Below are 27,458 nucleotides of genomic sequence, written 5' to 3' on the forward strand. Positions count from 1 at the left end.
ATGTGATGTGTCTATGGGATGTGATGTGTCTATGTGATGTGACTATGTGATGTGTCTATGGGATGTGTCTATGTGATGTGATGTGTCTATGTGATGTGACTATGGATGTGTCTATGGGATGTGTCTATGTGATGTGTCTATGTGATGTGATGTGTCTATGTGATGTGACTATGTGATGTGATGTGTCTATGTGATGTGATGTGTCTATGTGATGTGACTATGGGATGTGACTATGTGATGTGTCTATGTGATGTGATGTGTCTATGTGATGTGTCTATGTGATGTGTCTATGTGATGTGACTATGTGATGTGATGTGTCTATGGGATGTGTCTATGGGATGTGATGTGATGTGTCTATGGGATGTGATGTGTCTATGTGATGTGATGTGTCTATGGGATGTGTCTATGTGATGTGTCTATGTGATGTGTCTATGGGATGTGTCTATGGGATGTGTCTATGTGATGTCTATGTGATGTGACTATGTGATGTGTCTATGGATGTGTCTATGTGATGTGTCTATGGGATGTGATGTGTCTATGTGATGTGACTATGTGATGTGATGTGTCTATGGGATGTCTATGACTAATGATGTGTCTATGGGATGTGACTATGTGATGTGTCTATGTGATGTGTCTATGGGATGTGTCTATGTGATGTGACTATGGGATGTCTATGTGATGTGACTATGGGATGTGATGTGTCTATGTGATGTGACTATGTGATGTGACTATGGGATGTGACTAATGTGATGTGTCTATGTGATGTGACTATGATGATGTGACTAATGGATGTGTCTATGTGATGAGACTATGTGATGTGACTAATGGATGTGTCTATGTGATGTGTCTATGTGATGTGACTATGGATGTGTCTATGTGATGTGTCTATGGGATGTGTCTATGGATGTGATGTGATGTGTCTATGTGATGTGATGTGTCTATGGGATGTATGGATGTGTCTGTGATGTGATGTGATGTGTCTGGATGGGATGTGTCTATGTGATGTGTCTATGGGATGTGTCTATGGGATGTGACTATGATGTGTCTATGTGATGTGATGTGTCTATGTGATGTGACTATGTCTATGTGATGTGTCTATGTGATGTGTCTATGTGATGATGTGTCTATGTGGGATGTGTCTATGTGATGTGATGTGTCTATGTGATGTGATGTGTCTATGATGGATGTGATGTGTCTATGGATGTGATGTGTCTATGTGATGTGATGTGTCTATGTGATGTGATGTGTCTATGTGATGTGTCTATGTGATGTGTCTATGTGATGTGATGTGTCTATGGGATGTGTCTATGGGATGTGTCTATGATGTGATGTGACTATGTGATGTGTCTATGTGATGTGACTATGGGATGTGTCTATATGGATGTGACTATGTGATGTGTCTATGTGATGAGACTATGTGATGTGTCTCTGGGATGTGTCTATGTGGTGATGAGACTATGGGATGTGACTATGATGTGATGTGACTATGTGATGTGTCTATGATGTGATGAGACTATGTGATGTGACTATGATGGATGTGTCTATGGGATGTGACTATGGTGATGTGTCTATATGGATGTGTCTATGTGATGTGTCTATGGGATGTGTCTATGATGTGATGTCTATGTGATGTGACTATGTGATGTGATGTGTCTATGGGATGTGTCTATGGATGTGATGTGTCTATGATGTGACTATGTGATGTGTCTATGATGTGATGTGTCTATGGGATGTGTCTATGTGATGTGTCTATGTGATGTGTCTATGATGTGTCTATGATGTGATGTGTCTATGTGATGTGTCTATGGATGTGTCTATGGATGTGTCTATGTGATGTGTCTCTGGGATGATGTCTATGGATGTGATGTGTCTATGATGTGATGTGTCTATGTGATGTGATGTGTCTATGATGTGATGTGATGATATGTGTGATGTGTCTATGGGATGAGTGTCTATGTGATGTGTCTATGTGATGTGATGTGATGTGTCTATGTGATGTGACTATGTGATGTGTATGGGATGTGTCTATGTGTGACTATGTGATGTGACTATGGGATGTGTCTATGGGATGTGTCTATGTGATGAGACTATGGATGTGTCTATGTGATGTGTCTATGTGATGTGTCTGATGTGATGTGTCTATGTGATGTGACTATGGATGTGTCTATGGGATGTGTCTATGTGATGTGACTATGGGATGTGTCTATGGGATGTGACTATGGATGTGTCTATGGGATGAGACTATGGGATGTGTCTATGGATGATGTGACTATGTGATGTGTCTATGGGATGTGTCTATGTGATGTGTCTATGTGATGTGACTATGTGATGTGATGTGTCTATGTGATGTGTCTATGTGATGTGTCTATGGGATGTGATGTGTCTATGTGATGTGACTATGTGATGTGTCTATGTGATGGATGATGTGTCTATGGGATGTGATGTGTCTATGGATGTGATGTGACTATGGGATGTGTCTATGTGATGTGACTATGTGATGTGTCTATGGTGATGTGTCTATGTGATGTGATGTGTCTATGTGATGTGATGTGTCTATGGATGTGATGTGTCTATGGATGTGTCTATGTGATGTGTCTCTGGGATGTGTCTATGTGATGTGTCTATGGATGTGTCTATGTGATGGTCTATGTGATGTGATGTGTCTATGGGATGTGATGTGTCTATGTGATGTGTCTATGGATGTGTCTATGTGATGTGTCTATGGGATGTGACTATGGGATGTGTCTGTGATGTGGATGTGATGTGTCTATGTGATGTGATGTGTCTATGGATGTGTCTATGGATGTGTCTATGATGTGTCTATGGGATGTGTCTATGGGATGTGTCTATGTGATGTGTCTATGTGATGTGTCTATGTGATGTGTGTCTATGTGATGTGTCTTTGGGATGTGATGTGTCTATGTGATGTGTCTATGTGATGTGATGTGTCTGATGTGATGTGATGTGTCTATGGGATGTGTCTATGTGATGTGATGTGTCTATGTGATGTGTCTATGGGATGTGATGTGTCTGTGATGTGATGTGATGTATCTATGTGATGTGTCTATGTGATGTGATGTGTCTATGTGATGATGATGTGACTATGGGATGTGTCTATGTGGATGTGATGTGTCTGATGGGATGTGTCTATGTGATGTGATGTGTCTATGGATGTGATGTGACTATGTGATGTGGCTATGGGATGTGTCTATGTGATGTGATGTGTCTATGATGTGATGTGATGTGTCTATGGGATGTGTCTATGTGATGTGATGTGTCTATGGGATGTGACTATGGGATGTGTCTATGGGATGTGATGTGTCTATGGGATGTGATGTGTCTATGGATGTGATGTGACTATGGGATGTGATGTGTCTATGGGATGTGTCTATGTGATGTGTCTATGTGATGTGTCTATGGATGTGTCTATGGGATGTGACTATGGGATGTGACTATGGGATGTGTCTATGGGATGTGACTATGGGATGTGACTATGGGATGTGTCTATGGGATGTGTCTATGATGGATGACTATGGGATGTGTCTATGTGATGTGACTATGTGATGTGATGTGATGTGTCTATGGGATGTGACTATGGGATGTGACTATGGGATGTGTCTATGGGATGTGTCTATGTGATGTGACTATGGGATGTGACTATGGGATGTGTCTATGGGATGTGATGACTATGGGATGTGTCTGATGGGATGTGACTATGTGATGTGTCTATGGGATGTGTCTATGGGATGTGTCTATGTGATGTGTCTATGTGATGTGATGTGTCTATGTGATGTCTATGTGATGTGATGTGTCTATGGATGTGATGTGTCTATGTGATGTGTCTATGATGTGATGTGATGATGTGTCTATGGGATGTGTCTATGGGATGTGACTATGGGATGTGACTATGGGATGTGACTATGGGATGTGATGTGTCTATGGGATGTGTCTATGGGATGTGATGTGTCTATGGGATGTGTCTATGGGATGTGTCTATGGGATGTGACTATGGGATGTGACTATGGGATGTGACTATGGGATGTGACTATGGGATGTGATGTGTCTATGGGATGTGATGTGTCTATGGGATGTGTCTATGGGATGTCTATGGGATGTGTCTATGGGATGTGACTATGGGATGTGACTATGGGATGTGACTATGGGATGTGTCTATGGGATGTGACTATGTGATGTGACTATGGGATGTGACTATGGGATGTGTCTATGGTGATGTGTCTATGTGATGTGTCTATGGGATGAGACTATGTGATGTGTCTATGGGATGTGATGTGTCTGGATGTGATGTGATGTGTCTATGTGATGTGATGTGTCTATGGGATGTGTCTGTGATGTGATGTGATGTGTCTATGGATGTGATGTGATGTGTCTATGGGATGTGTCTATGGGTGATGTGACTATGTGATGTGTCTATGTGATGTGTCTATGTGATGTGATGTGTCTATGGGATGTGATGTGTCTATGTGATGTGATGTGTCTATGGGATGTGATGTGTCTATGGGATGTGTCTATGGGATGAGACTATGTGATGTGTCTATGGGATGTGTCTATGGGATGTGATGTGTCTATGTGATGTGATGTGTCTATGGATGTGTCTATGGGATGTGTCTATGGGATGTGTCTATGGGATGTGTCTATGGGATGTGTCTATGTCTATGGATGTGTCTATGTGATGTGATGTGTCTATGTGATGTGATGTCTATGGTGATGTGATGTGTCTATGGGATGTGACTATGGGATGTGTCTATGGGATGTGTCTATGGGATGTGACTATGGGATGTGTCTATGGGATGTGTCTATGGGATGTGTCTATGGGATGTGTCTATGGGATGTGTCTATGTGATGTGTCTATGGGATGTGTCTATGTGATGTGATGTGTCTATGTGATGTGATGTGTCTATGTGATGTGTCTATGTGATGTGTCTATGTGATGTGTCTATGTGATGTGATGTGTCTATGTGATGTGATGTGATGTGTCTATGATGTGATGTGATGTGTCTATGTGATGTGTCTATGATGTGATGTGTCTATGGGATGTGATGTGTCTATGTGATGTGTCTATGGGATGTGATGTGTCTATGTGATGTGTCTATGTGATGTGATGTGTCTATGTGATGTGATGTGTCTATGGATGTGTCTATGGGATGTGTCTATGATGTGATGTGTCTATGTGATGTGATGTGACTATGTGATGTGTCTATGTGATGTGACTATGGGATGTGTCTATGTGATGTGTCTATGTGATGTGTCTATGTGATGTGATGTGTCTATGTGATGTGTCTATGTGATGTGACTATGGTGATGTGTCTATGTGATGTGTCTATGTGATGTGATGTGACTATGTGATGTGTCTATGTGATGTGTCTATGTGATGTGATGTGTCTATGGATGTGATGTGTCTATGGGATGTGATGTGACTATGTGATGTGTCTATGTGATGTGATGTGTCTATGTGATGTGTCTATGATGTGTCTATGTGATGTGTCTATGTGATGTGATGTGATGTGACTATGTGATGTGTCTATGGGATGTGTCTATGTGATGTGATGTGTCTATGGGATGTGATGTGACTATGGGATGTGATGTGACTATGTGATGTGACTATGGGATGTGATGTGACTATGTGATGTGACTATGTGATGTGATGTGTCTATGTGATGTGACTATGTGATGTGTCTATGGGATGTGATGTGACTATGTGATGTGACTATGGGATGTGATGTGTCTATGGGATGTGTCTATGTGATGTGATGTGTCTATGGGATGTGATGTGTCTATGATGTGATGTGTCTATGGGATGTGATGTGTCTATGGGATGTGACTATGGGATGTGACTATGGGATGTGATGTGTCTATGGGATGTGATGTGTCTATGGGATGTGACTATGGGATGTGTCTATGGGATGTGACTATGGGATGTGATGTGTCTATGGGATGTGATGTGTCTATGGGATGTGATGTGTCTATGGGATGTGACTATGGGATGTGTCTCTGGGATGTGTCTATGGGATGTGATGTGTGATGGGATGTGTCTATGGGATGTGGGATGTGATGTGATGTGTCTGGGATGTGTCTCTGGGATGTGATGTGTCTATGATGTGTCTATGTGATGTGTCTATGTGATGTGACTATGGGATGTGACTATGGGATGTGACTATGGGATGTGTCTATGGGATGTGACTATGGGATGTGTCTACGGGATGTGACTATGGGATGTGACTATGGTAAATGTCATATTGCAGCTCAGACGACGAAGGAGAGGACCATCTTCCTCAGTAATTTAATTTCATAATTTTTTAGATAAAACTATACTAAATAAAATCACATCAACAAATAATAGATTAAAACACACTGTTTTGCAATGAAGGTCTACAGTAGCCTCAACATAACTCTGTAGGGTAGCACCATGGTGTAGCCAGAGGACAGCTAGCTTCCGTCCTCCTCTGGGTATATTCTTATTTTCAATGACGGCCTGGGAACAGTGGGTTAACTGCCTGTTCAGGGGCAGAACGACAGAGTTGTACCTTGTCAGGTACCTTGTACCTTCCGGTTACTAGTCCAACGCTCTAACCACTAGGCTACCCTGCCGCCCCAGGGACATGCCATGTATACCTGTATACCTGTCTACCTGGGCTTCAACTAGCTGGGAGGACATGCCATGTTACATTGGTGGTCAGTGCCGTTTCAGATGAAGATAGGCAACGGCACTGACCACCAATGCTATACATGGCATGTCCTCCCAGCTAGTTGAAGCTCAGGTATACAGGTATACAGGTATACATGGTATGTCCTTACAGCTAGTTGAAGCTCAGGTATACAGGTATACAGGTATACAGGTATACATGGCATGTCCTTACAGCTAGTTGAAGCTCAGGTATACAGGTATACAGGTATACAGGTATACAGGTATACATGGCATGTCCTCCCAGCTAGTTGAAGCTCAGGTATACAGGTATACAGGTATACAGGTATACAGGTATACATGGCATGTCCTTACAGCTAGTTGAAGCTCAGGTATACAGGTATACAGGTATACATGGCATATACATGGCATGTCCTTACAGCTAGTTGAATCTCAGGTATACAGGTATATTCCAGGGGTTTACTTACGGAAGCACTGTGGTTTTTCTCCAATCCAGGTGCCGTTTCCCTGGCAGGTGATCATGGTGGGCAGGGAGAGCTGGTAACCCTGGTTACAGGCGTAACTAACGCTGTTGGCCCAGGTGAAGTCTGCTCCAACCACCTGGCCGTTAGGAATGGGAGGCGGGGCCGTACACACTATAGCTGGAGAGAGAGAGAGATTCAGATTTTTTTTAAACAAAAATATAGATTAAGAGTTGGATACTCTTGAATTCTTTGAGACAAGGACATTTACAGGATACTGCCCTCCACAACATAACCTTCACTTCAAATCAAATCTCCAAACCTAAAACCTGATTTTGGACAACGGTTCTGGAAATATTGTTATTGCCAAGGACTATACAGCTAATGCTCTGGTAAAACCAACATCCAGCACAGGAAGTGGAAACCTGAACATACCATCCAACCTGGAAATGAGTGAGTAATGTTTAGTCTGAAGCTACTTTTACATTTTTACATTTAAGTCATTTAGCAGACGCTCTTATCCAGAGCGACTTACAAATTGGTGCATTCACCTTATGACATCCAGTGGAACAGTCACTTTACAATAGTGCATCTAAATCTTAAAAGAGGGGGGTGAGAAGGATTACTTATCCTATCCTAGGTATTCCTTAAAGAGGTGGGATTTCAAGCTACTTTTAAAGTCAATAAGAAAAGGACATTTACAACGATATATTTTCCTTTATAAGGACTGAATGCTAAGTTAATTAAGGCTACCAAGCTTACTAGGACAGAACATATCTGACTGCAACTTCAATTAGCACTGAGGTGCGAAGTGAGAGGTGCCAAAGCCCTTGAGCCCAACAACGGAAGGAGAGTTTCACAGCCTGCCCCCTTCCCAAATGGAGAGGCTTTTGAGCCTGCCTACTCCTTGGGCTTCCCCATGTGCAGAGGTCCTCACAATACAATACCCCTTGGATGTAAACAATGAAAAGGCACGGAACGAGTACAAAAATAAGCTCCTAACAGATAATCCAGAGCCACTTTTTGCTAACTGCTACAAAAATGGGAACATAATATTCCATACAGACCATTGTTTGGCATGGCGCAGTTATATATTAACACGCTACCCCTGTGTTATGGGGGCTGGGGTATTAGCAATAGGTGGAAACTCAGGAGTGTCATGTCAACCTCTACAAGCTAATGTCAACCTGTACAAGCTAATGTCAACCTCTACAAGCTAATGTCAACCTCTACAAGCTAATGTCAACCTGTACAAGCTAATGTCAACCTGTACAAGCTAATGTCAACCTCTACAAGCTAATGTCAACCTCTACAAGCTAATGTCAACCTCTACAAGCTAATGTCAACCTCTACAAGCTAATGTCAACCTCTACAAGCTAATGTCAACCTCTACAAGCTAATGTCAACCTGTACAAGCTAATGTCAACCTCTACAAGCTAATGTCAACCTGTACAAGCTAATGTCAACCTCTACAAGCTAATATCAACCTCTACAAGCTAATGTCAACCTCTACAAGCTAATGTCAACCTCTACAAGCTAATGTCAACCTCTACAAGCTAATGTCAACCTGTACAAGCTAATGTCAACCTCTACAAGCTAATATCAACCTCTACAAGCTAATGTCAACCTCTACAAGCTAATATCAACCTGTACAAGCTAATGTCAACCTGTACAAGCTAATGTCAACCTCTACAAGCTAATGTCAACCTCTACAAGCTAATGTCAACCTGAACAAGCTAATGTCAACCTCTACAAGCTAATGTCAACCTGAACAAGCTAATGTCAACCTCTACAAGCTAATGTCAACCTCTACAAGCTAATGTCAACCTGTACAAGCTAATGTCAACCTCTACAAGCTAATGTCAACCTCTACAAGCTAATGTCAACCTGTACAAGCTAATGTCAACCTCTACAAGCTAATGTCAACCTCTACAAGCTAATGTCAACCTGAACAAGCTAATGTCAACCTCTACAAGCTAATGTCAACCTGTACAAGCTAATGTACAAGCTAATGTCAACCTCTACAAGCTAATGTCAACCTGTACAAGCTAATGTCAACCTGTACAAGCTAATGTCAACCTGTACAAGCTAATGTCAACCTCTACAAGCTAATGTCAACCTCTACAAGCTAATGTCAACCTCTACAAGCTAATGTCAACCTCTACAAGCTAATGTCAACCTGTACAAGCTAATGTCAACCTGTACAAGCTAATGTCAACCTGTACAAGCTAATGTCAACCTCTACAAGCTAATGTCAACCTCTACAAGCTAATGTCAACCTCTACAAGCTAATGTCAACCTCTACAAGCTAATGTCAACCTCTACAAGCTAATGTCAACCTGTACAAGCTAATGTCAACCTGAACAAGCTAATGTCAACCTCTACAAGCTAATGTCAACCTGAACAAGCTAATGTCAACCTCTACAAGCTAATGTCAACCTCTACAAGCTAATGTCAACATCTACAAGCTAATGTCAACCTGTACAAGCTAATGTCAATCTCTACAAGCTAATGTCAACCTCTACAAGCTAATGTCAACCTGAACAAGCTAATGTCAACCTGTACAAGCTAATGTCAACCTCTACAAGCTAATGTCAACCTCTACAAGCTAATGTCAACCTGTACAAGCTAATGTCAACCTCTACAAGCTAATGTCAACCTGAACAAGCTAATGTCCACCTCTACAAGCTAATGTCAACATCTACAAGCTAATGTCAACCTGTACAAGCTAATGTCAACCTGTACAAGCTAATATCAACCTGTACAAGCTAATGTCAACCTCTACAAGCTAATGTCAACCTGAACAAGCTAATGTCAACCTGAACAAGCTAATGTCAACCTGAACAAGCTAATGTCAACCTCTACAAGCTAATGTCAACCTCTACAAGCTAATGTCAACCTCTACAAGCTAATGTCAACCTGAACAAGCTAATGTCAACCTGAACAAGCTAATGTCAACCTCTACAAGCTAATGTCAACCTGAACAAGCTAATGTCAACCTCTACAAGCTAATGTCAACCTCTACAAGCTAATGTCAACCTGTACAAGCTAATGTCAACCTGTACAAGCTAATGTCAACCTGTACAAGCTAATGTCAACCTCTACAAGCTAATGTCAACCTGTACAAGCTAATGTCAACCTGTACAAGCTAATGTCAACCTGTACAAGCTAATGTCAACCTGTACAAGCTAATGTCAACCTGAACAAGCTAATGTCAACCTGAACAAGCTAATGTCAACCTCTACAAGCTAATGTCAACCTCTACAAGCTAATGTCAACCTCTACAAGCTAATGTCAACCTCTACAACTTAATGTCAACCTGTACAAGCTAATGTCCACCTCTACAAGCTAATGTCAACATCTACAAGCTAATGTCAACCTGTACAAGCTAATGTCAACCTGTACAAGCTAATATCAACCTCTACAAGCTAATGTCAACCTCTACAAGATAATGTCAACCTCTACAAGCTAATGTCAACCTGTACAAGCTAATGTCAACCTGTACAAGCTAATGTCAACCTGTACAAGCTAATGTCAACCTGTACAAGCTAATGTCAACCTGTACAAGCTAATGTCAACCTGTACAAGCTAATATCAACCTCTACAAGCTAATGTCAACCTCTACAAGCTAATGTCAACCTCTACAAGCTAATGTCAACCTATACAAGCTAATGTCAACATCTACAAGCTAATGTCAACCTCTACAAGCTAATGTCAACCTGAACAAGCTAATGTCAACCTCTACAAGCTAATGTCAATCTCTACAAGCTAATGTCAACCTGTACAAGCTAATGTCAACCTCTACAAGCTAATGTCAACCTCTACAAGCTAATGTCAACCTGAACAAGCTAATGTCAACATCTACAAGCTAATGTCAACCTCTACAAGCTAATGTCAACCTCTACAAGCTAATGTCAACCTCTACAAGCTAATGTCAACCTCTACAAGCTAATGTCAACCTCTACAAGCTAATGTCAACCTCTACAAGCTAATGTCAACCTCTACAAGCTAATGTCAACCTCTACAAGCTAATGTCAACCTCTACAAGCTAATGTCAACCTGTACAAGCTAATGTCAACCTGTACAAGCTAATGTCAACCTGTACAAGCTAATGTCAACCTCTACAAGCTAATGTCAACCTCTACAAGCTAATGTCAACCTGAACAAGCTAATGTCAACCTCTACAAGCTAATGTCAACCTGTACAAGCTAATGTCAACATCTACAAGCTAATGTCAACATCTACAAGCTAATGTCAACCTCTACAAGCTAATGTCAACCTCTACAAGCTAATGTCAACATCTACAAGCTAATGTCAACATCTACAAGCTAATGTCAACCTGAACAAGCTAATGTCAACATCTACAAGCTAATGTCAACATCTACAAGCTAATGTCAACCTGAACAAGCTAATGTCAACATCTACAAGCTAATGTCAACATCTACAAGCTAATATCAACATCTACAAGCTAATGTCAACCTCTACAAGCTAATGTCAACCTCTACAAGCTAATGTCAACCTCTACAAGCTAATATCAACATCTACAAGCTAATGTCAACCTCTACAAGCTAATGTCAACATCTACAAGCTAATGTCAACCTGTACAAGCTAATGTCAACCTGTACAAGCTAATATCAACCTGTACAAGCTAATGTCAACCTCTACAAGCTAATGTCAACCTGAACAAGCTAATGTCAACCTGTACAAGCTAATGTCAACCTGAACAAGCTAATGTCAACCTCTACAAGCTAATGTCAACCTGAACAAGCTAATGTCAACCTCTACAAGCTAATGTCAACCTGAACAAGCTAATGTCAACCTCTACAAGCTAATGTCAACCTCTACAAGCTAATGTCAACATCTACAAGCTAATGTCAACCTGTACAAGCTAATGTCAACCTGTACAAGCTAATGTCAACCTGTACAAGCTAATGTCAACCTCTACAAGCTAATGTCAACCTGTACAAGCTAATGTCAACCTGTACAAGCTAATGTCAACCTGTACAAGCTAATGTCAACCTGTACAAGCTAATGTCAACCTCTACAAGCTAATGTCAACCTGAACAAGCTAATGTCAACCTCTACAAGCTAATGTCAACCTCTACAAGCTAATGTCAACCTCTACAAGCTAATGTCAACCTCTACAACTTAATGTCAACCTGTACAAGCTAATGTCCACCTCTACAAGCTAATGTCAACATCTACAAGCTAATGTCAACCTGTACAAGCTAATGTCAACCTGTACAAGCTAATATCAACCTCTACAAGCTAATGTCAACCTCTACAAGATAATGTCAACCTCTACAAGCTAATGTCAACCTCTACAAGCTAATGTCAACCTGTACAAGCTAATGTCAACCTGTACAAGCTAATGTCAACCTGTACAAGCTAATGTCAACCTGTACAAGCTAATGTCAACCTGTACAAGCTAATGTCAACCTGTACAAGCTAATATCAACCTCTACAAGCTAATGTCAACCTCTACAAGCTAATGTCAACCTCTACAAGCTAATGTCAACATCTACAAGCTAATGTCAACCTCTACAAGCTAATGTCAACCTGAACAAGCTAATGTCAACCTCTACAAGCTAATGTCAATCTCTACAAGCTAATGTCAACCTGTACAAGCTAATGTCAACCTCTACAAGCTAATGTCAACCTCTACAAGCTAATGTCAACCTGAACAAGCTAATGTCAACATCTACAAGCTAATGTCAACCTCTACAAGCTAATGTCAACCTCTACAAGCTAATGTCAACCTCTACAAGCTAATGTCAACCTCTACAAGCTAATGTCAACCTCTACAAGCTAATGTCAACCTGAACAAGCTAATGTCAACCTCTACAAGCTAATGTCAACCTCTACAAGCTAATGTCAACCTGTACAAGCTAATGTCAACCTGTACAAGCTAATGTCAACCTCTACAAGCTAATGTCAATCTCTACAAGCTAATGTCAACCTCTACAAGCTAATGTCAACCTCTACAAGCTAATGTCAACCTGAACAAGCTAATGTCAACCTCTACAAGCTAATGTCAACCTGTACAAGCTAATGTCAACATCTACAAGCTAATGTCAACATCTACAAGCTAATGTCAACCTCTACAAGCTAATGTCAACCTGAACAAGCTAATGTCAACATCTACAAGCTAATGTCAACCTCTACAAGCTAATGTCAACCTCTACAAGCTAATGTCAACCTCTACAAGCTAATGTCAACCTCTACAAGCTAATGTCAACCTCTACAAGCTAATGTCAACCTGAACAAGCTAATGTCAACCTCTACAAGCTAATGTCAACCTCTACAAGCTAATGTCAACCTCTACAAGCTAATGTCAACCTGTACAAGCTAATGTCAACCTGTACAAGCTAATGTCAACCTCTACAAGCTAATGTCAACCTGTACAAGCTAATGTCAACCTCTACAAGCTAATGTCAACCTCTACAAGCTAATGTCAACCTGAACAAGCTAATGTCAACCTCTACAAGCTAATGTCAACCTCTACAAGCTAATGTCAACATCTACAAGCTAATGTCAACATCTACAAGCTAATGTCAACCTCTACAAGCTAATGTCAACCTCTACAAGCTAATGTCAACATCTACAAGCTAATGTCAACATCTACAAGCTAATGTCAACCTGAACAAGCTAATGTCAACATCTACAAGCTAATATCAACATCTACAAGCTAATGTCAACCTCTACAAGCTAATGTCAACCTCTACAAGCTAATGTCAACCTCTACAAGCTAATATCAACATCTACAAGCTAATATCAACCTCTACAAGCTAATGTCAACCTCTACAAGCTAATGTCAACCTCTACAAGCTAATGTCAACCTCTACAAGCTAATGTCAACCTCTACAAGCTAATGTCAACCTCTACAAGCTAATGTCAACCTCTACAAGCTAATATCAACATCTACAAGCTAATCTCAACCTCTACAAGCTAATGTCAACCTCTACAAGCTAATGTCAACCTGTACAAGCTAATGTCAACCTGAACAAGCTAATGTCAACCTCTACAAGCTAATGTCAACCTCTACAAGCTAATGTCAACCTGAACAAGCTAATGTCAACCTCTACAAGCTAATGTCAACCTCTACAAGCTAATGTCAACCTCTACAAGCTAATGTCAACCTGTACAAGCTAATGTCAATGTCAACATCTACAAGCTAATGTCAACCTCTACAAGCTAATGTCAACCTCTACAAGCTAATGTCAACCTGAACAAGCTAATGTCAACCTCTACAAGCTAATGTCAACCTCTACAAGCTAATGTCAACCTCTACAAGCTAATGTCAACCTCTACAAGCTAATATCAACCTCTACAAGCTAATGTCAACCTCTACAAGCTAATGTCAACCTCTACAAGCTAATGTCAACCTCTACAAGCTAATGTCAACCTGTACAAGCTAATGTCAACCTGTACAAGCTAATGTCAACCTCTACAAGCTAATGTCAACCTGAACAAGCTAATGTCAACCTGAACAAGCTAATGTCAACCTCTACAAGCTAATGTCAACCTGTACAAGCTAATGTCAACCTCTACAAGCTAATGTCAACCTGTACAAGCTAATGTCAACCTGTACAAGCTAATGTCAACCTGTACAAGCTAATGTCAACCTCTACAAGCTAATGTCAACCTGTACAAGCTAATGTCAACCTGTACAAGCTAATGTCAACCTCTACAAGCTAATGTCAACCTGAACAAGCTAATGTCAACCTCTACAAGCTAATGTCAACCTGTACAAGCTAATGTCAACCTCTACAAGCTAATGTCAACCTCTACAAGCTAATGTCGACCTCTACAAGCTAATGTCAACCTCTACAAGCTAATGTCAACCTGTACAAGCTAATGTCAACCTCTACAAGCTAATGTCGACCTCTACAAGCTAATGTCAACCTGTACAAGCTACCACTACCCCACTGAGCCCCTCCCCCCATACCACAGAGGACATACATTAATCTACAAGACCCTGCTAGGTAAAGTCCCCCTTATGGGGTGTGGTCACCATAGCATCTCCCACCTGTAGCACACGCTCCAGAAGGTATATCTCTAGTCACCCCCAAAACCAATTCTTTCTCTGGCCGCCTCTCCTTCCAGTTCTCTGCTGCCAATGACTGGAACGAACTACAAAAATCTCTGAAACTGGAAAAACTTATCTCCCTCACTAGATTTAAGCACCAACTGTCAGAGCATCTTACAGATTACTGCACCTGTACATAGCCCACCTAGAATTTAGCCCAAACAACTACCTCTTTCCCAACTGTATTTAATTTATTTATTTATTTTGCTCCTTTGCACCCCATTATTTTTATTTCTACTTGTCACATTCTTCCATTGCAAAACTACCATTCCAGTGTTTTACTTGCTATATTGTATTTACTTTGCCACCATGGCCTGTTTTGCCTTTACCTCCCTTATCACCTCATTTGCTCACATCGTATATAGACTTGTTTATACTGTATTATTGACGTATGTTTGTTTTACTCCATGTGTAACTCTGTGTCGTTGTATCTGTCAAACTGCTTTGCTTTATCTTGGCCAGGTCGCAATTGTAAATGAGAACTTGTTCTCAACTTGCCTACCTGGTTAAATAAAGGTGAAATAAATACACAGACCACTCCTTATGGACTCAGACCGGAAATATATACAAGAAAATGAACTTTTTCCCAAACAAACAGTGTCTAAACTCTGGTGTCCAAACACCCAGCACGCCCTAGACCCTCTGTCTGAGGACCAACTAGGCTCACCTAGCCACAAGATAATACACCCAGAGCCCTAGACCCTCTGTCTGAGGACCAACTAGGCTCACCTAGCCACAAGATAATACACCCAGAGCCCTAGACCCTCTGTCTGAGGACCAACTAGGCTCACCTAGCCACAAGATAATACACCCAGCACGCCCTAGACCCTCTGTCTGAGGACCAACTAGGCTCACCTAGCCACAAGATAATACACCCAGAGCCCTAGACCCTCTGTCTGAGGACCAACTAGGCTCACCTAGCCACAAGATAATACACCCAGAGCCCTAGACCCTCTGTCTGAGTACCAACTAGGCTCACCTAGCCACAAGATAATACACACCGGCACAAACGACCTGAGAACACGGCAGGTTAGGGGTGGCCACAGCACTGAAGGGAGTGATTGAAAAAGCTACATATATACATGCCAGTCAAAAGTTTTGGTTCACATTGCCTCCACCCCCAGACCATCACATTGCCTCCTCCCCCAGACCATCACATTGCCTCCTCCCCCAGACCATCACATTGCCTCCTCCCCCAGACCATCACATTGCCTCCACCCCCAGACCATCACATTGCCTCCTCCCCCAGACCATCACATTGCCTCCCCCAGACCATCACATTGCCTCCTCCCCCAGACCATCACATTGCCTCCTCCCCCAGACCATCACATTGCCTCCTCCCCCAGACCATCACATTGCCTCCTCCCCCAGACCATCACATTGCCTCCTCCCCCAGACCATCACATTGCCTCCTCCCCCAGACCATCACATTGCCTCCTCCCCCAGACCATCACATTGCCTCCTCCCCCAGACCATCACATTGCCTCCTCCCCCAGACCATCACATTGCCTCCTCCCCCAGACCATCACATTGCCCCCCAGACAATCACATTGCCTCCTCCCCCAGACCATCACATTGCCTCCTCCCCCAGACCATCACATTGCCCCCCAGACAATCACATTGCCCCCCAAAACAAAATCTGTTTTATTTCCAGGTTGTAAGGCAGCAAAAGAGGAAAAACTGCCAAGGGGGTAAATAAGCCACTGTTAGAGACACGTTTCCTCCAGATTACACTCATAAAGAATGAGAAAACAAATCAAACAGTGATCATCTCTCATACCTGCAGAGCAGCAAGGTGGGAACAACATAGTACAACCAGTGGAATACAACTTACATTGTTACAGCACTGTCTGTTGTGTGTGTGTGTGTGTGTGTGTGTGTGTGTGTGTGTGAGTGTTGGCTAATGTTTCCCTTGTTTATTTCCCTTTTGTTTGTTGTCTATTCCATTTGCTTTGGCAATGTAAATATGTGTTTCCCATGCCAATAAAGCCTTTTGAATTGATTTGAGAGTGAGAGAGAGGTGACAGACCGAGTGAGACAGACAGACAGACACAGACAGACAGACAGAGAGAGAAAGACACAGACAGACAGAGAGAGAGAGAAAGACAGACAGAGACAGACAGACAGACAGACAGACAGACAGACAGACAGACAGACAGACAGACAGAGAGAGAGACACAGACAGAGACAGAGAGAAAGACAGAGAGAGAGAGAAAGACAGAGAGAGAGAAAGACAGACAGACAGACAGACAGAGAGAGTGAGTGTGAGGCAGGGGGATACAGTGTTTGTTATTGAGAGAGAGATTGTGCTAGAGTCTGTGTGTCTGTCTGTGCATATGTTTTCCTGCGTGTTTGTGTGCGTGTGTCAGTACCTTTGCATTGTGGCTTGGTCCCGTTCCATGTGCGGTCCTTAGTGCAGACCAGGGTTGAAGAGCGGTCAGCGTCCATAGTGAATCCTGGGGCACACTGGAAACTCACAGTGCTGTTGTAGGTGAATTCACTGCCCAGCCTCAAACCATTAGCTGGCACACCTGGGTCCCCACACATAATAACTGGACGGAGGGAGGGAGGGGGAGAGAGAGAGAAAGAGTCATTGAAACATCCCAATTATATTCCCCAAATCCAAGCTGTATATAGATAATGTACATAGAATGTACATAATGTATATATATATAGATAATTCACATAGATCATGTATATTTACAATGTATATAGATAATGTATATAGATAATTCACTAGCTCATCATCCTGGAGGAAAGCTCTACGTTGATTTCCTTTGTATTTGGGAAGACATAGCACTTCAGATGCAATTATAGAGAGTAAACATATCGTCTAAATCCCACAAGATGAGGTCTGTAAGACTGGAATAGTTAATGAACTGTTCTACGCTGTAGTCCCCAAAGCAACTAACATGTCAAACAAACTTACCAATCTAGACAGGCTACATGTCTCCCATGGCTTCACAGCCAATAAGCTGTTTGAAATAAAAATCACACTTCCTAGACAGTACTTATTATAGCCTATGGCTTCAAGTGGTCTTAGAGGGAAACAAACTCTGAGAAACAAACTTTCAATGGCATTGTAGTAGAACTGAGGTACATATTACTGTGAGATACTTCACCTTCCCTTCCCTATGGAGATGCAAGAGCCAGAATGTCTACCAGTGCCCGAGCCTCCTCTTCTAATACATACAAGCTGAGGAAACTGTTGCTCCAGGAGCCGTAATGGGACCCTGACTGTGCACTCTTCAATATCATTCACACAACAAGCTTCCCGTGACTCAACAGACGTAACTTCTAGAAGTCAGTATTCAGCTTGTTGTTGGTACCAGGTGTATTGTTGTTGGTACCAGGTGTATTGTTGTCAGTATTCAGCTTGTTGTTGGTACCAGGTGTATTGTTGTCAGTATTCAGCTTGTTGTTGGTACCAGGTGTATTGTTGTCAGTATTCAGCTTGTTGTTGGTACCAGGTGTATTGTTGTCAGTATTCAGCTTGTTGTTGGTACCAGGTGTATTGTTGTCAGTATTCAGCTTGTTGTTGGTACCAGGTGTATTGTTGTCAGTATTCAGCTTGTTGTTGGTACCAGGTGTATTGTTGTTGGTACCAGGTGTATTGTTGTCGGAAGTCCCAAAACCTTGCTCTCAGTCTATCAGCTTGCAGGAGGCAGACCACTGTATTGTGAGACCAGGACATCTGTCAGTCTATTCACCTTGTTGTTGAGACCAGGTGTATCTGTTCAGTCTATTGTTGCAGGCTTGTTGTTGGTACCAGGTGTATTGTGTGAGACCAGGACATGTTGTCAGTCAGTTTATCCTTGGTACCAGGTGTATTGTTGTCAGTATTCAGCTTGTTGTTGGTACCAGGTGTATGTTGTCAGTCTATTCACCACTGTGTGGTACCAGGACATCTCTCAGTCTATCCACCACTGTGTGAGTACCAGGTGTATCTGTCAGTCTAGTCACCACTGTTGTTGAGACCAGGACATTGTTGTCAGTCAGTATTCACCACTGTGTTGAGACCAGGACATCTCTTGTCTACCCTTGCAGGAGGCAGACCATTGTTGTGAGACCAGGACATGCCTCTCAGTCTATCCTTGCAGGAGGCAGACCACTGTGTGAGACCAGGACATCTCTCAGTCTATCCACCACTGTGTGAGACCAGGACATCTCTCAGTCTATCCCACCACTGTGTGAGACCAGGACATCTCTCAGTCTATCCACCACTGTGTGAGACCAGGACATCTCTCAGTCTATCCTTGCAGGAGGCAGACCACTGTGTGAGACCAGGACATCTCTCAGTCTATCCTTGCAGGAGGCAGACCACTGTGTGAGACCAGGACATCTCTCAGTCTATCCTTGCAGGAGGCAGACCACTGTGTGAGACCAGGACATCTCTCAGTCTATCCTTGCAGGAGGCAGACCACTGTGTGAGACCAGGACATCTCTCAGTCTATCCACCACTGTGTGAGACCAGGACATCTCTCAGTCTATCCACCACTGTGTGAGACCAGGACATCTCTCAGTCTATCCTTGCAGGAGGCAGAAGATGATCCAAGATGGCGTAGCAGTAAGACGTCCTGTCGTGTCCCTTGTATATATCTTTTTTAGTTTTTACACATTTTTCTTCGCATATCTTTAAAAACATTTTGCTAAACTTCAGCTTCCAAATACTCTCCTGCAACCCGCCTCACCCAATGTAGCTACTTTTCCTAAAGTATTTATATTTACCGGAACCCCTCAATTGAAGCTAGCCAGCTAACCACCAGCTATGCTAGCGGTCTTCAGCTAACCGGTCATCAGCTAACCTTTAGCTCGGAAAGCTCTCGCCAGTAACCAGAGCATAACAGACCTATTTATTTTTATCCCCGGATTCCCACCGCAAACGGAACATTTTTCAGCTGGATCTTCACAACTAGCTATCTAGCTAAACCGCAACCCCGGATGATTGCTCCTGGCTAGCGTTTCCACCCACTTAGCTTGAAGCTAGCCCGGCCAGAGCCCAATAACCGGACCCACGACCGGTCTATCGATGTCACCGCATGAAGAGGAATAAACAGACTCACCCCATCGCAACGTCCCCCAAAGGCTAACTCTCTAGCCCTTGCTATCTCCTTGCTTGCTAACTCGGTCCGCTAACTGCTAGCTTGTAGCACAGGCCTGCTAACCGTCTGAATCGCCGCGTCCCAAACACTCACTGGACCCATATTTACTTTCTATCTCTTTTTGATTTGTAAATTGTTTATACCTTCCGGTAACCTGCCTCACCCATTGTGATACGGAATCGCTACTATTTTTAATTTCTAGAACACACTCAAGAACCTCCAGAAGCTAACCAGCTAACTAGCTACAAGCTATTTAGTCATTGTTAGTTTTTTTAACCTGGATAACACTCGCCAGTCCAGCCCCCTGCCCACCGCTGCCCCCTGGACTCTGATCACTTGGCTTCATAGCTGATGCACGCTGGACTGTCCATTAATCACGGTACTCCATTCTGCTTGTTTATGTTTTATCCGTCGGCCCCGTTGCCTAGTCAACGCCATTTTACCTGCTGTTGTTATGCTAGCTGATTAGCTGTTGTTGTCTCACCGACTGTTTTAGCTAGCTTTCCCAATTCAACACCTGTGATTACTGTATGCCTCGCTGTATGTCTCTCAAATGTCAATATGCCTTGTATACTGTTGTTCAGGTTAGTTATCATTGTTTTAGTTCACAATGGAGCCCCTAGTCCCACTCCTCATACCCCTGTTACCTCCTTTGTCCCACCTCCCACATATGCAGTGACCTCACCCATTACAACCAGCATGTCCAGAGATACAACCTCTCTCATCATCACCCAGTGCCATTGACTGTGTGACATCTACACTTTGAGTCGTCTTGAAATCTTAGATTTCTGATAAGCCAAACATTTTGAGAATATATCAGAAATGGACTAATTAAATAAATACCAAAAACGATACCTTCAAAAGGATGAGGGGAATATCACTGCCATCCGTTACATTAGCAAGCACAGTTTACATGGAGTATACCAGGGTGTCAACTGTGTGTTTTTAGTTTCTCTCTGTACTCTGCACCAGGAGAGAGAGAGAGAGAGAGAGAGAGAGAGAGAGCAGAGAGGAGAGAGAGAGAGAGAGAGAGAGAGAGAGAGAGAGAGAGAGAGAGAGAGAGAGAGAGAGAGAGAGAGAGAGAGAGAGAGAGAGAGAGAGAGAGAGAGAGACTCGTCTAAGTGTGTGTTTTTAGTTTCTCTCTGTACCCGTGCACTCAGGCATGCTCCCGGTCCAGGTCCCGTTAACCGTGCAGTGACGTGTGAGCAGTCCGTGTTTTTGGTACCCGTGCACTCAGGCATGCTCCCGGTCCAGGTCCCGTTAACCGTGCAGTGACGTGTAGCAGTCCGTTGGAGTAGTAACCGTCTCGACAGGTGTAGGTGATGGAGCGGGAAAACACCAGGCCATCATGAGACAGGATCTGGGAGTTACGGGGTGTTCCTGGGTTCCCACAGGAGATCACTGAGAGACGGAGAGGGAGAGAGAGAAGTGTTAATGCAATACATATTAAGAATAGGACTTAGGCAAAGTGATCCCCCTCCCTCTCTCTCCCTTCCCTCTCTTGCTTTCTCTCACCCCTTCCCTCCTCTTCTCTCTCCCTCCCTCCCTCCCCTCCCTCCTCTCTTCTCTTCCCTCTCTCTCCCCTTCCCCCTCTTGCTTTCTCTCACCCCTTCCCTCCCTCCCTCCCTCCCTCCCTCCCTCCCTCCCTCCCTCCCTCTCTCTCTCTCTCTCTCTCCCCCTTCCCTCTCTCCCCCCTTCCCCCTCTCTCCCCCTTCCCTCTCTCCCCCTTCCCTCTCTCCCCCTTCCCTCTTCTCTCCCCCTTCCCTCTTCTCTCTCTCCCCCTTCCCCCTCTCTCCCCTTCCCTCTTCTCTCTCTCTCCCCCTTCCATTTCTCACCCCCTTCCCTCTCTCCCCCTTCCCTCTCTCTCTCCCCTTCCCTCTCTCCCCCTTCCCTCTCTCTCTCCTTCCCTCTCTCTCCCCTTCCTTCCCTCTCTCTCTCCCCTCCCCTCTCTCTCCCCCTTCCCTCCCTCCCTCCCTCTTTCTCTCTCTCTCTCCCCCTTCTCTCTCCTCTTCTCTTCTCTCTCCCCTTCCCTCCTCTCTCTCCCCCTTCCCTTCCTCCCTCCCCTTCCCTCTCTCTCTCCCCCTTCCCTCTCTCTCCCCCTTCCCTCTCTCCCTTCCCTTCCCTCTTCTCTCTCTCTCCCCCTTCCCTCTCTCTCCCCTTCCCTCTCTCTCCCTTTCCCTCTCTATCCCCATTCCCCCTCTCTCTCCCCCTTCCTTCCCTCTCTCTCCCCCTTCCCCCTCCCTCTCTCCCTTCCCTCCACAGTGGTCCTTCTGTGGCTCAGTTGGTAGAGCATGGCGCTTGTAACGCCAGGGTAGTGGGTTCGATTCCCGGGACCACCCATACGTAGAATGTATGCACACATGACTGTAAGTCGCTTTGGATAAAAGCGTCAGCTAAATGGCATATATTATTATATTATTATATTACTTCCCTCTCTCTCTCCCCTTCCCTCTCTCCCCCTTCCCTCCCTTTCTCCCCTTCCCTCTCTCTCCCCCTTCCTCTCTCTCCCCCTTCCCCCTCTCCCCCTTCCCTCTCTCCCCCTTCCCCCCTCTCCCCCTTCCCTCTCTCTCCCCCTTCCCTCCCTTTCTCCCCTTCCCTCTCTCTCCCCCTTCCTCTCTCTCCCCTTCCCTCTCTCCCCCTTCCCTCTCTCTCTCCCCATTCTAATTCCTGTGGTCTCTCTCCCCCTTCCCTCTCTCCCCCTTCCCTTTCTCTATCTCTAATTCCTGTGGTCTCTCTCCCCTTCCCTCTCTCTCCCCCTTCCCTCTCTCTCTCCCCTTCCCTCTCTCCCCCTTCCCTCTCTCCCCTTCCCCCTCTCTCCCTTCCCTCCCCCCTTCCCTCTCTCTCCCCCTTCCCTCCCTTTCTCCCCTTCCCTCTCTCTCCCCCTTCCTCTCTCTCCCCTTCCCTCTCTCGCCCCTTCCCTCTCTCTCTCGCCCCTTCCCTCTCTCTCTCCCCCTTCCCTCTCTCTCTCCCCTTCCCTCTCTCTCCCCCTTCCCTTTCTCTCTCTCTAATTCCTGTGGTCTCTCTCCCCCTTCCCTCTCTCTCCCCCTTCCTCTCTCTCCCCTTCCCTCTCTCGCCCCTTCCCTCTCTCTCTCCCCCTTCCCTCTCTCCCCCTTCCTTTCTCTCTCTCTAATTCCTGTGGTCTCTCTCCCCCTTCCCTCTCTCCCCTTCCCTCTCTCCCCCTTCCCCCTCTCTCCCTTCCCTCCCCTTCCCTCTCTCTTCCCTCTCTCTCCCCCTTCCCTCCCTTTCTCCCCTTCCCTCTCTCTCCCCCTTCCTCTCTCTCCCCTTCCCTCTCTCCCCCTTCCCTCTCTCTCTCCCCATTCTAATTCCTGTGGTCTCTCTCCCCCTTCCCTCTCTCTCCCCCTTCCCCCTCTCTCCGCCTTCCCTCTCTCTCCCCCTTCCCTCTCTCTCTCTCTCTCTAATTCCTAGGTCTGTGGTCTCTCTCCCCCTTCCCTCTCTCTCTCTCTCTCTCTCTCTCTCTAATTCCTAGGTCTGTGGTCTCTCTCCCCCTTCCCTCTCTCTCCCCTTCCCTCTCTCTCTCCCCCTTCCCTCTCTCTCCCCTTCCCTCTCTCTCCCCTTCCCTCTCTCTCCCCCTTCCCTCTCTCTCCCCCTTCCCTCTCTCGCCCCTTCCCTCTCTCGCCCCTTCCCTCTCTCTCTCCCCCTTCCCTCTCTCTCTCCCCTTCCCCTCTCTCTCCCCTTCCCTCTCTCTCCCCCTTCCCTCTCTCTCCCCTTCCCTCTCTCTCCCCCTTCCCTTTCTCTCTCTCTAATTCCTGTGGTCTCTCTCCCCCTTCCCTCTCTCTCCCCCTTCCCTCTCTCTCTCCCCTTCCCTCTCTCCCCCTTCCCTCTCTCCCCCTTCCCTCTCTCCCCTTCCCTCTCTCCCCTTCCCCCTCTCTCCCTTCCCTCCCCTTCCCTCTCTCTCCCCCTTCCCTCCCTTTCTCCCCTTCCCTCTCTCTCCCCCTTCCTCTCTCTCCCCTTCCCTCTCTCCCCTTCCCTCTCTCTCTCCCCATTCTAATTCCTGTGGTCTCTCTCCCCCTTCCCTCTCTCTCCCCCTTCCCTCTCTCTCCCCCTTCCCTCTCTCTCCGCCTTCCCTCTCTCTCCGCCTTCCCTCTCTCCCCCTTCCCTCTCTCTCCCCCTTCCCTCTCTCTCCGCCTTCCCTCTCTCTCCCCCTTCCCTCTCTCTCCGCCTTCCCTCTCTCTCCGCCTTCCCTCTCTCTCCCCCTTCCCTCTCTCTCCCCTTCCCTCTCTCCCCTTCCCCCCTCTCTCCCTTCACTCCCCTTCCCTCTCTCTCCCCCTTCCCTCCCTTTCTCCCCTTCCCTCTCTCTCCCCCTTCCTCTCTCTCCCCTTCCCTCTCTCCCCCTTCCCTCTCTCTCTCCCCATTCTAATTCCTGTGGTCTCTCTCCCCCTTCCCTCTCTCTCCCCTTCCCTCTCTCTCTCCTTCCCTCTCTCTCCCCCTTCCCTCTCTCTCCCCCTTCCCTCTCTCTCTCTCTAATTCCTGTGGTCTCTCTCCCCCTTCCCTCTCTCTCCCCCTTCCCTCTCTCCCCCTTCCCTCTCTCCCCCTTCCCTCTCTCCCCTTCCCTCTCTCCCCCTTCCCCCTCTCTCTCCCTTCCCCCTCTCTCCCTTCCCTCCCCTTCCCTCTCTCTCCCCCTTCCCTCCCTTTCTCCCCTTCCCTCTCTCTCCCCCTTCCTCTCTCTCCCCTTCCCTCTCCCCCTTCCCCTCTCTCTCCCCATTCTAATTCCTGTGGTCTCTCTCCCCCTTCCCTCTCTCTCCCCCTTCCCTCTCTCTCCCCCTTCCCTCTCTCTCCGCCTTCCCTCTCTCTTTACCTTCCCTCTCTCTCCCCCTTCCCTCTCTCTCTCCCCATTCTAATTCCTGTGGTCTCTCTCCCCCTTCCCTCTCTCTCCCCCTTCCCTCTCTCTCCCCCTTCCCCTCTCTCCGCCTTCCCTCTCTCCGCCTTCCCTCTCTCTCCCCCTTCCCTCTCTCTCTCCCCATTCTAATTCCTGTGGTCTCTCTCCCCCTTCCCTCTCTCTCCCCCTTCCCTCTCTCTCCCCTTCCCTCTCTCTCTCCCTTCCCTCTCTCTCTCCCTTCCCTCTCTCTCCCCCTTCCCTCTCTCTCTCCCTTCCCTCTCTCTCCCCCTTCCCTCTCTCTCCCCCTTCCCTCTCTCTCCCCCTTCCCTCTCTCTCTCCCCATTCTAATTCCTGTGGTCTCTCTCCCCCTTCCCTCTCTCTCCCCCTTCCCTCTCTCTCCCCCTTCCCTCTCTCTCCGCCTTCCCTCTCTCTCCCCCTTCCCTCTCTCTCTCCCCATTCTAATTCCTGTGGTCTCTCTCCCCCTTCCCTCTCTCTCCCCCTTCCCTCTCTCTCCCCCTTCCCTCTCTCTCCCCTTCCCTCTCTCTCTCCCTTCCCTCTCTCTCCCCCTTCCCTCTCTCTCCCCCTTCCCTCTCTCTCCGCCTTCCCTTTCTCTCCCCTTCCCTCTCTCTCCCCTTCCCTCTCTCTCTCCCCATTCTAATTCCTGTGGTCTCTCTCCCCCTTCCCTCTCTCTCCCCCTTCCCTCTCTCTCCGCCTTCCCTCTCTCTCCGCCTTCCCTCTCTCTCCCCCTTCCCTCTCTCTCCCCCTTCCTTCCCTCTCTCTCCCCTTCCCTTCCCTCTCTCTCTCCCTTCCCTCTCTCTCTCCCTTCCCTCTCTCTCCCCCTTCCCTCTCTCTCCCCCTTCCCCTCTCTCTCTCCCCTTCCCTCTCTCTCCCCCTTCCCTCTCTCTCTCCCTTCCCTCTCTCTCCCCCTTCCCTCTCTCTCCCCCTTCCCTCTCTCTCCCCCTTCCCTCTCTCTCTCCCCATTCTAATTCCTGTGGTCTCTCTCCCCCTTCCCTCTCTCTCCCCCTTCCCTCTCTCTCCCCCTTCCCTCTCTCTCTCCCCCTTCCCTCTCTCTCCCCCTTCCCTCTCTCTCTCCCCTTCCCTCTCTCTCTCCCCTTCCCTCTCTCTCTCCCCTTCCCTCTCTCTCTCCCCATTCTAATTCCTGTGGTCTCTCTCCCCCTTCCCTCTCTCTCCGCCTTCCCTCTCTCTCCGCCTTCCCTCTCTCTCCGCCTTCCCTCTCTCTCCCCCTTCCCTCTCTCTCTCCCCATTCTAATTCCTGTGGTCTCTCTCCCCCTTCCCTCTCTCTCCCCCTTCCCTCTCTCTCCCCCTTCCCTCTCTCTCCCCCTTCCCTCTCTCTCCCCTTCCCTCTCTCCCCCTTCCCTCTCTCTCCCCTTCCTCTCTCTCCCTTCCCTCTCTCTCTCCCTTCCCTCTCTCTCCCCCTTCCCTCTCTCTCCCCCTTCCTCTCTCTCCCCTTCCCTCTCTCTCCCCCTTCCCTCTCTCTCCCCCTTCCCTCTCTCTCTCGGCATTCTAATTCCTGTGGTCTCTCTCCCCCTTCCGTCTCTCTCCCCTTCCCTCTCTCTCTCCCTTCCATCTCTCTCCCCCTTCCCTCTCTCTCCCCCTTCCTCTCTCTCCCCCTTCCCTCTCTCTCCCCCTTCCCTCTCTCTCTCCCCTTCCCTCTCTCTCCCCTTCCCTCTCTCTCTCCGCCTTCCCTCTCTCTCTCCCCTTCCCTCTCTCTCTCCCCTTCCCTCTCTCTCCCCTTCCCTCTCTCTCTCCCCTTCCCTCTCTCTCTCCCCTTCCCTCTCTCTCTCTCTCTCTAATTCCTAGGTCTCTGTGGTCTTTTGACCAGTGGATCCAGTGGAGGATGATGTGTATGTTCATTACTGCCTCCTCCTCCTTCCTGCTCCAGGCCCAACGGCCCATGGGCCATTGCACCACAGCACTCTCTGTGTGTGTGTGTGTGTGTGTGTGTGTGTGCAAGCAATGGCCCCTCTATAATGACCAGCTGTGACTGGACCTTGATGTCTTTGCCAACCATGAACAGGTGGCCACCCCTCAGGCACCACACAAAGAGAGAGAAGGAGTGAGGGATGGAGGGAGAGAGAGATAGAGAGGGGGAGTAAGACAGCTCTCTCTCCCTCTCGAGCTGTATGTAGAAAATGTCTGTAGAACTGCCCCTAGAGCTGTCTGTCTCAAGAACTGTCTGTAGAACTGTCTGTCTGACTATCTGTCTGTCTATGACGGTCTGTATGACAATCTGTATGACAATCTGTATGATAGTCTGTATAAAAATCTGTATGACAATCTCTATGAC

At 46.2% G+C, this 27,458-nt stretch overlaps 1 protein-coding gene across 1 annotated transcript in view; it reads right to left on the bottom strand.

The window, feature by feature from the left end:
* The window catches only part of LOC118378371 (CUB and sushi domain-containing protein 1-like), a 926,375-nt gene that overhangs the window by 38,375 nt on the left and 860,542 nt on the right, over positions 1 to 27,458 (bottom strand). The window contains 4 exon segments of the mRNA XM_052471760.1: positions 7,129 to 7,302; positions 17,584 to 17,763; positions 21,539 to 21,592; positions 21,595 to 21,714. Of these exon segments, the coding sequence (XP_052327720.1) occupies positions 7,129 to 7,302; positions 17,584 to 17,763; positions 21,539 to 21,592; positions 21,595 to 21,714 (528 nt within the window).

The sequence above is a fragment of the Oncorhynchus keta genome, chromosome 19 (genome assembly GCF_023373465.1).
Source record: "Oncorhynchus keta strain PuntledgeMale-10-30-2019 chromosome 19, Oket_V2, whole genome shotgun sequence".
In the NCBI taxonomy this organism is placed as follows: domain Eukaryota; kingdom Metazoa; phylum Chordata; class Actinopteri; order Salmoniformes; family Salmonidae; genus Oncorhynchus; species Oncorhynchus keta.